The sequence below is a fragment of the Salmo salar genome, chromosome ssa14, assembly GCF_905237065.1.
Source record: "Salmo salar chromosome ssa14, Ssal_v3.1, whole genome shotgun sequence".
Taxonomy (NCBI): Eukaryota; Metazoa; Chordata; class Actinopteri; order Salmoniformes; family Salmonidae; genus Salmo; species Salmo salar.
In genome coordinates, this window is record NC_059455.1 from 57,738,198 (window position 1) to 57,753,655 (window position 15,458).

Sequence of the window (15,458 nt, forward strand, 5' to 3'; positions counted from 1 at the left end):
CTTGCACCTTGTGTATTCTGCTATTCTAACTCTCAACAGTAAGCTGAGACCCAGTCTGAGTAAAAACAAATACAAATCTTTTGGGGGGGGGGGGGTTGCGACCCCTGGAGCAGATTGAGGGGGAAAAGGGTATACACCGAAAAGGGTGTTTTTTTTTAAAGAAGCTGGGTGTTGTCGCCAGGTGACCCTCACTATATGCCCATGTCTTTTTGGTCAGCAAATTATTTCAAACACATTTATGCACACACACCAGAGATAGAGAGGGAGGGAGAGTCTGGTTAGGGGAAAGAGAGGGGTGAGTTTAATTTAAAAAAATGTAACTAGGCAAGTCATTTAAAAACAAATTCTTATTTACAATGACGGCCTACCAAAAGGCAAAAGGCTTCCTGCGGGGATGGGGGTTGGGATAATTTTTATTTTTTTAATGATATATAAATATAGGACAAAACACACATCACGACAAGAGAGACAACCCAACACTACATAAAGAGAGACCTAAGACAACAACATAGCATGGTAGCAACACAACATGGTAGCAGCACAAATCATGGTACAAACATTATTGGGTACAGACAACAGCACAAAGGGCAAGAAGGTAGAGACAACAATACATCACACAAAGCAGCCACAACTGTCAGTAAGAGTGACCCTCTTTAAACGAAGAGATTGAGATGAAACTGTCCAGCTTGAGTGTTTGTTGCAGCTTGTTCCAGTCATTAGCTGCAGCGAACTGAAAAGAGGAGAGACCCATGGATTATGTGTGCTTTGGTGACCTTTAACAGAATGTGACTTGCAGAACAGGTTAGGGCAGAGAAGCAAGACAGAGAAAAAGAAAGGAATGAAATGGGAGAGATAAAGAGAAGTCTGCCATTTCATCAGCTTCCCCTTATCGCTGCGGTTCCAAACAACCGCATTTAAAACTGTATTTTAAATATTTCACTTATAGTACAGTAATATGTCATTAAAGATATTTCACTAGAGGGCATAAAAACATGACTTATATTAAAGAAATGGACCCGACCATCTAAAAGTTTCAATGTCGCACAATAAAACTGCTGCACCTCTCCATTAGGATCGCTTTACAAGGTCGTTGTAGAGGCAGATTGCTATTTGCTATTTAACCACATAGTGTTGATATGTGAAGCTGCCAAATATACATTACTGCTTTTCTCAAATGTATCTAAATGTACAGCAAAACATAAGAACATGTGGCATACAAATCTATTTGAAATGATTTTCATGAGAGGTTTCCATTAGCTAACCCACTAATATAAAAAATGTGCTGCAGGCTACAGTCACAGACGGTGGAAAGATTTTTGACAGGGGTGCAGGTTTTTTTTGTCTGATTTAGATATTTATGCTTTAATTTCCGAGGGAGGTATTTACTCAGTTTAATCAACCCCCTTGCTGTCAGTCCTTCCCAACCTGTTTGCACAAATAAGAGTACTTTTTCAACAAGCACCCCGTCTAGCCTGCTCAACAAACTTGTTGGCTTGTTAGTTACTCAATGTCAAAGAATAATGTGCATGTTTTGCTGAAAATGTGAAACCTGTATGGTGAATATCAGAAAGCTACACATTTAGCTAGGGCAACAGATGTAGGATCTTAATTTGAGCCAGTTTGCTACAGCAGGAAAATAATCTGATCCAAGATGGTGTAGCAGTCAGACATCTTTGTCTTTGTCTTGTCCCATGTACATATCTTTTTCTTCGCATTCTTTTTAATATTTTTCCTTAAACCTCAACTTCAAAATACTCTCCTGCAACCCGCCTCACCCAATGTGGTGTGGATCTGTTTTTTTTCTAAAGTATTTCGACTTCAATTGGAACGGGAATTCCTCAACTGAAGCTAGCTAGCTAACTAGCTACCAGCTATCAGTCAGCTAACCTTTAGCTCGGAAAGCTCTCGCCAGTTCGTACAACGCGTTTCAAACCAGAGCATACCGGACCTATTTTTCTCTCCATATCCCCGGATTCCTACCGCAAACTCTGAACCTTTTCATCTGGACCGTCGCTGCTAGCTAACCGCAACCCGGGTTTGACTACTCCTGGCTAACGTTTCCATCGCGGAGCAAGCACTAATTAGCCTGGAGCTAGCCCATGCTATGCCCATCTCCCGGCGAGGGCTCCTGGGCTACTCCCCTGAAGGCCCATTCTGCTAACCGCGGCCTGCTAGTTATCTAGAGCATATTGGACTGTTAGCTGATCCATCGGCCAGTTTCTTGGACCACTATACCCATTTTGCCAATTGGACTTGGACCCCTCTTCTACTTGGAACCCTACTAATTCCACGACTGGTCTATCGACGTCACCGCACGAGAAGGCAAAAACAGACTTTCCCCCATCGCGACGTCCCTCTAAAGCCCTTCTGCTAACTTACTAGCCCCGGCCTGCTTACTGTCTGAATCACCGTGACCCCAGCCACTCACTGGACCCATACGATTCACTTGGCTGCGCATGCATCTCCCTAATATCAATATGCCTTGTCCATTATTGTCCTGGTTAGTGATTACTGTCTTATTTCACTGTAGAGCCTCTAGCCCTGCTCAATATGCTTTAACCAACCATGTTCCACCTCCCACATATGCGATGACATCACCTGGTTTAAACGTCTCTAAAGACTCTCTCTCTCATCATTACTCAATGCCTAGGTTTACCTCCAATGTACTCTCTTCCTACCAAACCTTTGTCTGTACATTATGCCTTGAATCTATGCTATCATGCCCAGAAACCTGCTCCTTTTACTCTCTGTTCCAAACGTGCTAGACGGCCAGTTCTTATAGCCTTTAGCTGTACCCTTATCCTACTTCTCCTCTGTTCCTCTGGTGATGTAGAGGTTAATCCAGGACCTGCAGTGCCTAGCTCCACTCCTACTCCCCAGGTGCTCTCATTTGTTGACTTTTGTAACCTTAAAAGCCTACTCCCTAAGTTTGCTCTATTCACTGCTTTAGCACATTCTGCCAACCCAGATGTCTTAGCTGTGTCTGAATCCTGGCTTAGGAAAACCACCAAAAACCCTGAAATTTCCATCCCTAACTGTAACATTTTCCGCCAAGATAGAACTGCCAAAGAGTGCAGCTGTCACGGCTGTCGAAAGGATCGGACCAAAGTGCAGCGTGGTTGTAGTTCCACATTTTATTAAATCCGTGAAACTTTGCAAAACGTAAATAACTGAATTTACAAAACAACAAACCGTGACGCAGAGCGAAACAAACACTACTCAAAAGATAATCACCCACAAAACCCAGGAAGAAAAACCCCTACTTAAATATGATCTCCAATTAGAGGCAACGAGGACCAGCTACCTCCAATTGGAGATCAACCCAAAAAACAACAACATAGAAATAGAACAACTAGAACTTAAACATAGAAATAGAAAACATAGAAAAACACAAAACACCCCCTGTCACGCCCTGACCTACTCTACCATAGAAAATCACATCTTACTATGGTCAGGACGTGACAGCAGCGTTGCAATCTACTGCAGAGATAGCCTGCAGAGTTCTGTCTTACTATCCAGGTCTGTACCAAAACAATTCGAGCTTCTACTTCTAAAAATGCACCTTTCCAGAAACAAGTGTCTCACCGTTGCCACTTGCTATAGACCACCCTCTGCCCCCAGCTGTGCCCTGGACACCATATGTGAATTGAATTCCCCCCATCTATCTTCTAAGCTCGTGCTGCTAGGTGACCTAAATTGGGACATGCTTAACACCCTGGCCATCAAGCTTGATGGCCTCAATCTCACACAAATTATCAATGAACCTACCAGGTACAACCCCAAATCCGTAAACACAGGCACCCTCATAGATATCATCCTAACTAACTCGCCCTCCATGTACACCTCTGCTGTTTTCAACCAAGATCTCAGCGATCACTGCCTCATTGCCTGCATCCGTAATGGGTCTGCGGTCAAACGACCACGCCTCTTCACTGTCAAACGCTCCGTGAAACACTTCAGAGAACAGTCCTTTCTAATCGACCTCGCCGGGGTATCCTGGAATGACATAGACTTCATCCCGTCAGTAGAGGATGCCTGGTTATTCTTTAAAACTGCCATCCTCACCATCTTAAATAAGCATGCTCCATTTTAAAATGTAGAACCAGGAATAGATATAGCCCTTGGTTCACTCCAGACCTGTCTGCCCTTGACCAGCACAAAGACATCCTGTTGCGTTCTGCATTAGCATCGAATAGCCCCCGTCATATTCAACTTTTCAGGGAAGTTAGGAACCAATATACACAGGCAGTTAGGAAAGCTAAGGCTAGCTTTTTCAAACAGAAATTTGCATCCTGTAGTCATTGGCGAAAATCTGCTATCAACTTTGGAGGGGACAATTACATGAAATTTTCTCAAGAGCAATTCCTGAGGGGGACACCAAAAGTAGTGCTGTAACACATAGCCTACATTGTAATATGGTAAATGTATATTGAGGAACCAAAGAAATAAGGTTTTTGCCGTACTCCTAACTACCGGTACCCAAAACTACACAACTAATCACAACAGCAATACCATTGCCTTTAACAAATCTTAGTTCAGTCACCAGTTTAAGTTGAGAGTGGGGGTATCCATGGCATTTTCCAATTATGTTCCTATTTTACAAGTAAAAAAAATTGAGAACCTTTCATAATGTTGCCAAACAAAGACTCAACAAACTTACCTGAGACTCCCCGTCTCTGCCAGTCTGTCCCTGCATATCTGTCCCCAACTCTGCTGTCTGTGTGCCATCTGTTGCCTGCTCTGCCTAATGACATCATTGTGAATCATTTCCATTAGAATTTCATTTCTTTCTTATGAACATTTTATCAACTAGTCTTTGAGATATTCGGCAACTAGGGTTCTTACTATGCGTTTTGGTGTATTGAAAAATACTCTGATGTCCGTCTTTTATTTTTCTGCCATTTTTCTACCTGGCTGGCTGGCGGGCTACACAGTGTGTAGTTTATTTACAGTAGGAGATGGGCTTCTATCATCTTCAATCATTCTATTTGGGCTTCGATCTAAAAGGTAGCTAGCAAATGTGAAACGGATTAAAATGACAAGAGTTGACAGCTGTATGAGTTCACCATTTACACAACATATGCTGCAACCTTTTGTAATTTTAATAGTTTGTTTCATATTGGCTGGCTTCCAACAATAGCTGAATTTGCAAAGCTAGCGAGCACCAATTCAGTTTCAGTGGTGTTTGCTATAATCTTTGCTACCCGGGTTAAATAAAGGTGAAATAAAATAAATTAATAAAAGTTCACTTGCGACAATTTAGCTTTTGCAACGAGACCATTAAATATATTTAAGACAATGGTAGAAGAGATTGTAGTTCAGTTTGGATTTCAGTTTATCGCTAACCTTATCACAGGGACTTTGAAGCACTAACTTACATCATCTGCATGCTGATTCCATCTTTGACGACGCCACATAAATGGAATAGGTACTAGCTAGCTTAATAGTTAATATTTGCGCGCTAGCTCTGCATATTCAGCTAGTGTGTGTGCGCGATTGACTGGATTAACCTCACGTCAGTTACGTTCATTGAGTGCCTTTCAGACAGTAGATACGACCTCTACATTACCTAGCAAGCTAAGGAACTGGCAGTGGATCAAACCATTGTGAGGCAAAGGGTGGGGGGGGTTGCAATCTTTTGAAACTTAAAAATGCGCTATTTAGTGTCTATAATCAGCACAATTGCTTTCATTGCGTATTATTAATATTATTTAAATTACATAGTTATGTTTCAGTGATATATTGGGGGGGACAAATCATATTTTTCCCAGGATGGGGGGGTCGTGTCCCCCCCGTCCCCCCCGGGATTTCCGCCCCTGCCTGTAGTACAAACTCAAAAAAGTTCTGGGACACTCTAAAGTCCATGGAGAATAAGAGCACCTCCTCCCAGCTGCCCACTGCACTGAGGCTAGGAAACACTGTCACTCCCGATAAATCCACAATAATTGAGAATTTCAATAAGCATTTTTCTACGGCTGGCCATGCTTTCCACCTGGCTACCCCTACCCCGGTCAACAGCCCTGCGCTCCCCACAGCAACTCGCCCAAACCTCCCCCCACTTCTCCTTCACCCAGATCCAGATAGCTGATGTTCTGAAAGAGCTGCAAAATCTGGACCCCTACAAATCAGCCGGGCTAGACAATCTGTACCCTCTCTTTCTAAAATTATCTGCCAAAATTGTTGCAACCCCTACAACTAGCCTGTTCAAACTCTCTTTCGTATCGTCTATGATTCCCATAGATTGGAAAGCTGCCGCGGTCATCCCCCTCTTCAAAGGAGGAGACACTCTAGACCCAAACTGCTACAGACCTATATCTATTCTACCCTGCCTTTCTAAGGTCTTTGAAAGCCAAGTTAATAAACAGATTACCGACCATTTCGAATCTTGCCGCACCTTCTCCACTATGCAATCTGGTTTCAGAGCTGGTCATGGGTGCACCTAAGCCACACTCAAGGTCCTAAACAATATCATAACCGCCATCGATAAAAGACAATACTGTGCAGCCGTATTCATCGACCTGGCTAAGGCTTTCGACTCTGTCACAATATTGGCAGACTCAACAGCCTTGGTTTCTCAAAGGATTGCCTCGCTTGGTTCACCAACTACTTCTCCAATAGAGTTCAGTATGTCAAATTGGAGGGCCTGTTGTCCGAACCTCTGGCAGTCTCTGTGGGGGTGCCACAGGGTTCAATTCTCGGGCCGACTCTCTTCTCTGTATACATCAATGATCGCTCTTGCTGCTGGTGATTCTTTGATCCACCTCAACGCAGACGACACTATTCTGTATACCTCTGGCCCTTCTTTGGACACTGTGTTAACTAACCTCCAGATGAGCTTCAATGCCATACAACTCTCCTTCCGTGGCCTCCAACTGCTCTTAAATGCAAGTAAAACTAAATGCATGCTCTTCAACCGATCGCTGCCTGCACCTGCCCGCCCGTCCAGCATCACTACTCTGGACGGTTCTGACTTAGAATATGTGGACAACTACAAATACCTAGGTGTCTGGTTAGACTGTAAACTCTCCTTCCAGACTCACATTAAACATCTCCAATCCAAAATGAAATCTAGAATCAGCTTCCTATTTCGCAACAAAACATCCTTCACTCATGCTGCCAAACATACCCTCGTAAAACTGACCATCCTACCGATCCTTGACTTCGGCGATGTCATTTACAAAATAGCCTCCAACACTCTACTGTAATGTAATGTAATACACCGTACAAAGCAGATGGAAGCAGGCAGGTCTTTACATTCAATCACATACTCCTCACCAGGTCACAGTTGTATGCGTAGGCAAGGGATCCAATCAGGGTAATGTACTCCTTGAAGTCCACGGAGCCGTCAGCATCCTGGTCCAGCATCGTCATCAGGTCATCCACTTCAGGACCACCCTTCTGCTCATGTCAATGTAATATAGGATGTAATATAATATACATTTTAGTAATTTAGCAGACTCTCTTATCCAGAGCAATTTACAGGAGCAATTAGAGTTAAGTGCCTTGCTCAAGGGCACATCGACATACTTTTCATGTAGTCGGATCACAAGTAAAAAAAGACACAATACCTTAACATTTCTGTATTTAATTGTCAATCGCACTGAATGGCTGAGACTCCATGCAATATAGAATAAGTCAAAGTTCAATCAAACAAAGAATGAAATTGTTTTTATTCAAATCTCAACACACTTAAAGCGATACTTCAGGATTTTGGCATTGAAGCCCTTTATCTAGAACCCAGAGTTAGATGAACTCGTGGAACCAATTTCTATGTCTCAGTGTACAGTTTAAAGGAACTGTCACGCCCTGATCTGTTTCACCTGTGCTTGTGATTGTCTCCACCCCCTCCAGGTGTCACTTATTTTCCCCAGTGTATTTATCCCCGTGTTTCCTGTCTCTCTGTGCTAATTCGTCTTGTCTGGTTCAAGTCAACCAGTGTGGTTTTCCCCGTGCTCCTGCTATTCTCTCTTTTGCTAGTCCTCATGGTTTTGACCCTTGCCTGTTTTCTGGACTCTGTACCTCCTGGACTCTGATCTGGTTTTGACCTTTTGCCTGTCTATGACTATTTGCTTGCCTACCCCTTTTGGAACTAATAAATATCACACACTCAAGCCATCTGCCTCCTGTGTCTGGGTCTGAGCCCTTATAGGAACTGATAGCATGCTAGTAGATACCATAGACTTCTAGTCATTGTGGAAATGCTAGTTAGAATTGGCTAGTGAAACTACCTCTAACTTCCTTCGTACTGGATGCAGAGACATAAAAATACTATCCATGAGTTAATCTGACACTGGGAAAGTAAATAAAGGGTTTAATTGCCAAAATCTCAAAGTATCTCTTTAATAAAAGGTGGCATAAGAATAACATTTACTATTTCATGAGGGGCCAGTTTCCCAGATACAGATCAAGCCTAGTATGCTTAAGTATGCTTAATAGTAGCTAGCAGATTCAGATTACTTCATGGAGCAAAACATTTATTTTAATAACGGAGCATTTTCTAAATTGAAACAAACCATCTGCAACTGGACACTGACAATTTTGGCCGAATCGAGAAAGAAAATCGTATTGTTAAGGTTGGTTGAATATTCTCTGTGCTACACCAAACAGTACCTATCCTCTCGCAGGCCTGGGCACTCCAGTCCTCAGGGCCCTGATTGGTGTCACACTTTTTGCCCTAGCTAACACACCTGACTCCAATAATCAACTAATCATGATCTTCAGTTAAAAATGCAATTTGTTTAAATCAGGTGTGTTTGCTAGGGATTGGGGAAAAGTGTGACGCCAATCAGGCCCCCGAGGACTGGAATTGCCCAGGCCTGCGAGCATCACATTAGCCTGTTACAATCTGCTAGCTAGCTCAATGGATACTCTTCATTGAAAGTGATTTTTAGTCCAGGACTAAAGGCTTAATCTGTGTCTTGGAAACTGGCCCGAGGTGTTGCAATGACTCACCCCAGCAATGTTGGGCAGCTCTTTTTTGTTGAGGGTCTTGGCATCTCCACTACCAGCGTGCTTGTGGAATGTCATGATGAGAGCTCCCAGGGAGGCTTCCAGAGGTGTGGGCTGTGCCATGGTGTCTGAGACTGATGGTGATCCTGGGGGTAGAAACTATTATAAGTAGTAGGCAAGCAGCTTACATGTGGAATGCCTCACTCAACTTTTTTCATTCATCCCCGGAGGTTTTATCTGGACATGGTTCGTCAGGACTTCAAACAGCCGAAGCTAAGTAACATTAACATGATGCCTTCTAATTGCAGTCGTTGTATTTATAATATACAGGAGAACGATCGCCTTACGGCAAGGATAGCTGTGCTGCAAGCCCAGCTTCAGACGCGATCGTTAGGCAAGGGTAATTTCAGTGTAGGAAAGGATGAAACAGCGTCTGTGCCACCAGTAAGTACAGATAGTAACGTTAGTATAAACCCCCTCGCACGGTCCCCGCAGCCGGACATCTTTCTCATGGCTTCTGGAGGGAAACGCTGTAGGAATGCTCAACCGGTGTCGCTTATTCAGCCGACAGAAACTTTCAACCGGTTCTCCCCATTAAGCGAGTCGGAGTCGGAGGCCGAGACTTCTCTGGTCTCTACTCCTCCCGTTGTGGGGTCTGAGACGCCGACGGCTCCCACCATTAGCTCTGACAAATTGAAAACCCTAGTCATTGGCGACTCCATTACCCGCAGTATTAGACTTAAAACTAATCATCCAGCGATCATACACTGTTTACCAGGGGGCAGGGCTACCGACGTTAAGGCTAATCTAAAGACGGTGCTGGCTAAAGCTAAAACTGGCGAGTGTAGAGAGTATAGAGATATTGTTATCCACGTCGGCACCAACGATGTTAGGATGAAACAGTCAGAGGTCACCAAGCGCAACATAGCTTCAGCGTGTAAATCAGCTAGAAAGATGTGTCGGCATCGATTAATTGTCTCTGGCCCCCTCCCAGTTAGGGGAGTGATGAGCTCTACAGCAGAGTCTCACAACTCAATCGCTGGTTGAAAACTGTTTTCTGCCCCTCCCAAAAGATAGAATTTGTAGATAATTGGCCCTCTTTCTGGGACTCACCCACAAACAGGACCAAGCCTGGCCTGTTGAGGAGTGACGGACTCCATCCTAGCTGGAGGGGTGCTCTCATCTTATCTACGAACATAGACAGGGCTCTAACTCCTCTAGCTCCACAATGAAATAGGGTGCAGGCCAGGCAGCAGGCTGTTAGCCAGCCTGCCAGCTTAGTGGAGTCTGCCACTAGCACAGTCAGTGTAGTCAGCTCAGCTTCCCCCATTGAGACCGTGTCTGTGCCTCGATCTAGGTTGGGCAAAATTAAAAATGGCGGTGTTCGCTTTAGCAATCTCACTAGTATAAAGACCTCCTCCATTCCTGCCATTATTGAAAGAGATTGTGATACCTCACATCTCAAAATTGGGTTACTTAATGTTAGATCCCTCACTTCCAAGGCAGTTATAGTCAATGAACTAATCACTGATAATAATCTTGATGTGATTGGCCTGACTGAAACATGGCTTAAGCCTGATGAATTTACTGTGTTAAATGAGGCCTCACCCCCAGGTTACATTAGTGACCATACCCCCCGTGCATCCGGCAAAGGCGGAGGTGTTGCTAACATTTACGATAGCAAATTTCAATTTACAAAAAAAAAAAAAAACAACAATGACGTTTTCGTCTTTTGAGCTTCTAGTCATGAAATCTATGCAGCCTACTCACTCACTTTTTATAGCTACTGTTTATAGGCCTCCTGGGCCATATGCAGTGTTCCTCACTGAGTTCCCTGAATTCCTATCGGATCTTGTAGTCATAGCAGATAATATTCTAATTTTTGGTGACTTTAACATTCACATGGAAAAGTCCACAGACCCACTCCAAAAGGCTTTCGGAGCCATCATCGACTCAGTGGGTTTTGTCCAACATGTCTCTGGACCTACTCACTGCCACAGTCATACTCTGGACCTAGTTTTGTCCCATGGAATAAATGTTGTGGATCTAAATGTTTTTCCTCATAATCCTGGACTATCGGACCACCATTTTATTACGTTTGCAATTGCAACAAATAATCTGCTCAGACCCCAACCAAGGAGCATTAAAAGTCGTGCTATAAATTCTCAGACAACCCAAAGATTCCTTGATGCCCTTCCAGACTGCCTCTGCCTACCCAAGGACGTCAGAGGACAAAAATCAGTTAACCACCTAACCGAGGAACTCAATTTAACCTTGCGCAATACCCTAGATGCAGTTGCACCCCTAAAAACTAAAAACATCTGTCATAAGAAACTAGCTCCCTGGTATACAGAAAATACACGAGCTCTGAAGCAAGCTTCCAGAAAATTGGAACGGAAATGGCGCCACACCAAACTGGAAGTCTTCCGACTAGCTTGGAAAGACAGTACCGTGCAGTATCGAAGAGCCCTTACTGCTGCTCGATCATCCTATTTTTCCAACTTAATTGAGGAAAATAAGAACAATCCGAAATTTCTTTTTGATACTGTCGCAAAGCTAACTAAAAAGCAGCCTTCGCAAATGGAGGATGGCTTTCACTTCAGCAGTAATAAATTTATGAACTTCTTTGAGGAAAAGATCATGATCATTAGAAAGCAAATTACAGACTCCTCTTTAAATCTGGGTATTCCTCCAAAGCTCCATTGTCCTGAGTCTGCACAACTCTGCCAGGACCTAGGATCAAGGGAGATACTAAAGTGTTTTAGTACTATATCTCTTGACGCAATGATGAAAATAATCATGGCCTCCAAACCCTCAAGCTGCATACTGGACCCTATTCCAACTAAACTACTGAAAGAGCTGCTTCCTGTGCTTGGCCCTCCTATGTTGAACATAATAAACGGCTCTCTATCCACCGGATGTGTACCAAGCTCACTAAAAGTGGCAGTAATAAAGCCTCTCTTGAAAAAGCCGAATCTTGATCCAGAAATTATAAAAAACTATCGGCCTATATCGAATCTTCCATTCCTCTCCAAAATTTTAGAAAAAGCTGTTGCACAGCAACTGACTGCCTTCCTGAAGACAAACAATGTATACGAAACGCTTCAGTCTGGTTTTAGACCCCATCATAGCACTGAGACTGCACTTGTGAAGGTGGTAAATGACCTTTTAATGACGTCAGACCGAGGCTCTGCATCTGTCCTCGTGCTCCTAGATCTTAGTGCCGCTTTTGATACCATCGATCACCACATTCTTTTGGAGAGATTGGAAACCCAAATTGGTCTACATGGACAAGTTCTGGCCTGGTTTAGATCTTATCTGTCGGAAAGATATCAGTTTGTCTCTGTGAATGGTTTGTCCTCTGACAAATCAATTGTAAATTTCGGTGTTCCTCAAGGTTCCGTTTTAGGACCACTATTGTTTTCACTATATATTTTACCTCTTGGGGATGTCATTCGAAAACATAATGTTAAATTTCACTGCTATGCAGACGACACACAGCTGTACATTTCAATGAAACATGGTGAAGCCCCAAAATTGCCCTCGCTAGAAGCCTGTGTTTCAGACATAAAGAAGTGGATGGCTGCAAACTTTCTACTTTTAAACTCGGACAAAACAGAGATGCTTGTTCTAGGTCCCAAGAAACAAAGAGATCTTCTGTTGAATCTGACAATTAATCTGGATGGTTGTACAGTCGTCTCAAATAAAACTGTGAAGGACCTCGGCGTTACTCTGGACCCTGATCTCTCTTTTGAAGAACATATCAAGACTGTTTCAAGGACAGCTTTTTTCCATCTACGTAACATTGCAAAAATCAGAAATTTTCTGTCCAAAAATGACGCAGAAAAAATTAATCCATGCTTTTGTTACTTCTAGGCTGGACTACTGCAATGCTCTACTTTCCGGCTACCCGGATAAAGCACTAAATAAACTTCAGTTAGTGCTAAATACGGCTGCTAGAATCCTGACTAGAACCAAAAAATTTGATCATATTACTCCAGTGTTAGCCTCCCTACACTGGCTTCCTGTTAAGGCAAGGGCTGATTTCAAGGTTTTACTGCTAACCTACAAAGCATTACATGGGCTTGCTCCTACCTATCTTTCCGATTTGGTCCTGCCGTACATACCTACACGTACGCTACGGTCACAAGACGCAGGCCTCCTAATTGTCCCTAGAATTTCTAAGCAAACGGCTGGAGGTAGGGCTTTCTCCTATAGAGCTCCATTTTTATGGAATGGTCTGCCTACCAATGTGAGAGACGCAGACTCAGTCTCAACCTTTAAGTCTTTACTGAAGACTTATCTCTTCAGTAGGTCCTATGATTAAGTATAGTCTGGCCCAGGAGTGTGAAGGTGAACGGAAAGGCTGGAGCAACGAACCGCCCTTGCTGTCTCTGCCTTGCCGGTTCCCCTCTTTCCACTGGGATTCTCTGCCTCTAACCCTTTTACAGAGGCTGAGTCACTGGCCTACTGGTGTTCTTCCATGCCGTCCATGGGAGGGGTGCGTCACTTGAGTGGGTTGAGTCACTGACGTGGTCTTCCTGTCTGGGTTGGCGCCCCCCCCTTGGGTTGTGCCATGGCGGAGATCGTTGTGGGCTATACTCGGCCTTGTCTTAGGACGGTAAGTTGGTGGTTGGAGACATCCCTCTAGTGGTGTGGGGGCTGTGCTTTGGCAAAGTGGGTGGGGTTATATCCTGCCTGTTTGGCCCTGTCCGGGGTATCATCGGATGGGGCCACAGTGTCTTCTGATCCCTCCTGTCTCAGCCTCCAGTATTTATGCTGCAGTAGTTTATGTGTCGGGGGCTAGGGTCAGTCTGTTACATCTGGAGTATTTCTCTTGTCTTATCCGGTGTCCTGTGTGTATTTAAATATGCTCTCTCTAATTCTCTCTTTCTCTCTTTCTGTCTTTCTCTCGGAGGACCTGAGCCCTAGGACCATGCCTCAGGACTACCTGGTATGATGACTCCTTGCTGTCCCCAGTCCACCTGGCCGTGCTGCTGCTCCAGTTTCAACTGTTCTGCCTGCGGCTATGGAACCCTGACCTGTTCACCGGACGTGCTTGTTGCACCCTCGACAACTACTATGATTATTATTATTTGACCATGCTGGTCATTTATGAACATTTTAACATTTTAACATTTTGACCATGTTCTGTTTTAATATCCACCCTGCACAGCCAGAAGAGGACTGGCCACCCCTCATAGCCTGGTTCCTCTCTAGGTTTCTTCCTAGGTTTTTGGCCTTTCTAGGGAGTTTTTCCTAGGGAGTTTTTCCTAGCCACCGTGCTTCTTTCACATGCTTTGCTTGCTGTTTGGGGTTTTAGGCTGGGTTTCTGTACAGCACTTTGAGAATATCAGCTGATGTACGAAGGGCTATATAAAAATAAATTTGATTTGATTTGAAAATTTGATTTATGTTCTTTATAGGAATGAAGAGGACTATGTCAGTAAGCACTTACAAAACCAAGAACAGACATATTAAATTGATAATAGTTTACTCAGACCAATGATATCACACAGATTACTGACTTGAACTCTTGTTTAAATGCATGAACAGATGGAGACATTACAAGTATTTGGACACAGTAGTGTAGTAAATAAATGTACAGTATAACCTTTGTTAATGATTCTTTCCAGTCACGCAACCGTACCTTATGTTGATTACTGTTCCAAATGACATTCATGTACGATATCTAACCCAAAAGCATTTAAAAAATGGATTTTACATGTTCCTGCTTTGTACCCTATTATCAAATTTTTATTGGTCACGTACACATACAGTATTTACAGATGTTATTGCAGGTGCTGCTAAATGCTTATGCTTCTGCTACAACTGTGCAGTAATACCTTACAATATACGAAAATCCCAAAAATGTAAAGTCCATGATCAGTTCCTTCGTTCTGTTGATGTTGAAGGAGCGATTATTTTCCTGCCACTACTTCGGCAGGGCCCTCACCTCTTCCTTGTATTATCTTTTAAGATTGTCTAAGAACGTATTCAGTTTCCTGTCGGTCTTACCTGTGTGTAGAATAGGAGAATCTGTCAGGTGCGGACGGGGTGGAAAGTAAAGGAGCTTATATAGAACAGAGATGGAGAGATGGAGAGGGAGGGCGAGTCTGGTTTGGGGAAAAAGAGGGGGGGTGAGGGTTAGGGCAGAGAAGCAAGACAGAGAAAAAGGAATGAAATGGGAGAGATAAAGAGAAGTCTTGCATTTCATCATCTTCCCCTTATTGCTGTAGTTCCAAACAACCACATTTAAAACGTTATTTTTTATCTTTCACTTATAGTACAGTAATATGTCATTACAAAGATATTCCACTAGAGGGCATAAAAACACAACTCTTGGAGGGTCCATTTCATCAATAAAAGTCATGTCCCACAATAGAACTGCTGAACCCCTCCATTAGGATGACTTTACCCCTACTTTAGGACCACTTTACATGGTGGTTGTTGAGACAGATTGCTATTTGCTATTTAACCATGCAGTGTTATGTGGTGCAGCCAGATAT

General features: G+C 43.4%; 1 protein-coding gene across 1 annotated transcript; it reads right to left on the reverse strand.

Annotated features, from left to right (window-relative positions):
- Positions 1-554: 554 nt before the first annotated feature.
- LOC106570103 (protein S100-A5-like) lies at positions 555-15,030 on the reverse strand. Its single transcript, XM_014142110.2, has 4 exons — positions 14,968-15,030; positions 8,953-9,095; positions 7,276-7,398; positions 555-730 (listed from the first exon to the last, which is right to left on the reverse strand). The coding sequence occupies exons 2-4, from the start codon at positions 9,070-9,072 to the stop codon at positions 635-637; spliced, it is 339 nt and encodes a 112-aa protein (XP_013997585.2). The 5' UTR covers positions 9,073-9,095; positions 14,968-15,030; the 3' UTR covers positions 555-634.
- Between the last annotated feature and the right edge of the window lie 428 nt (positions 15,031-15,458).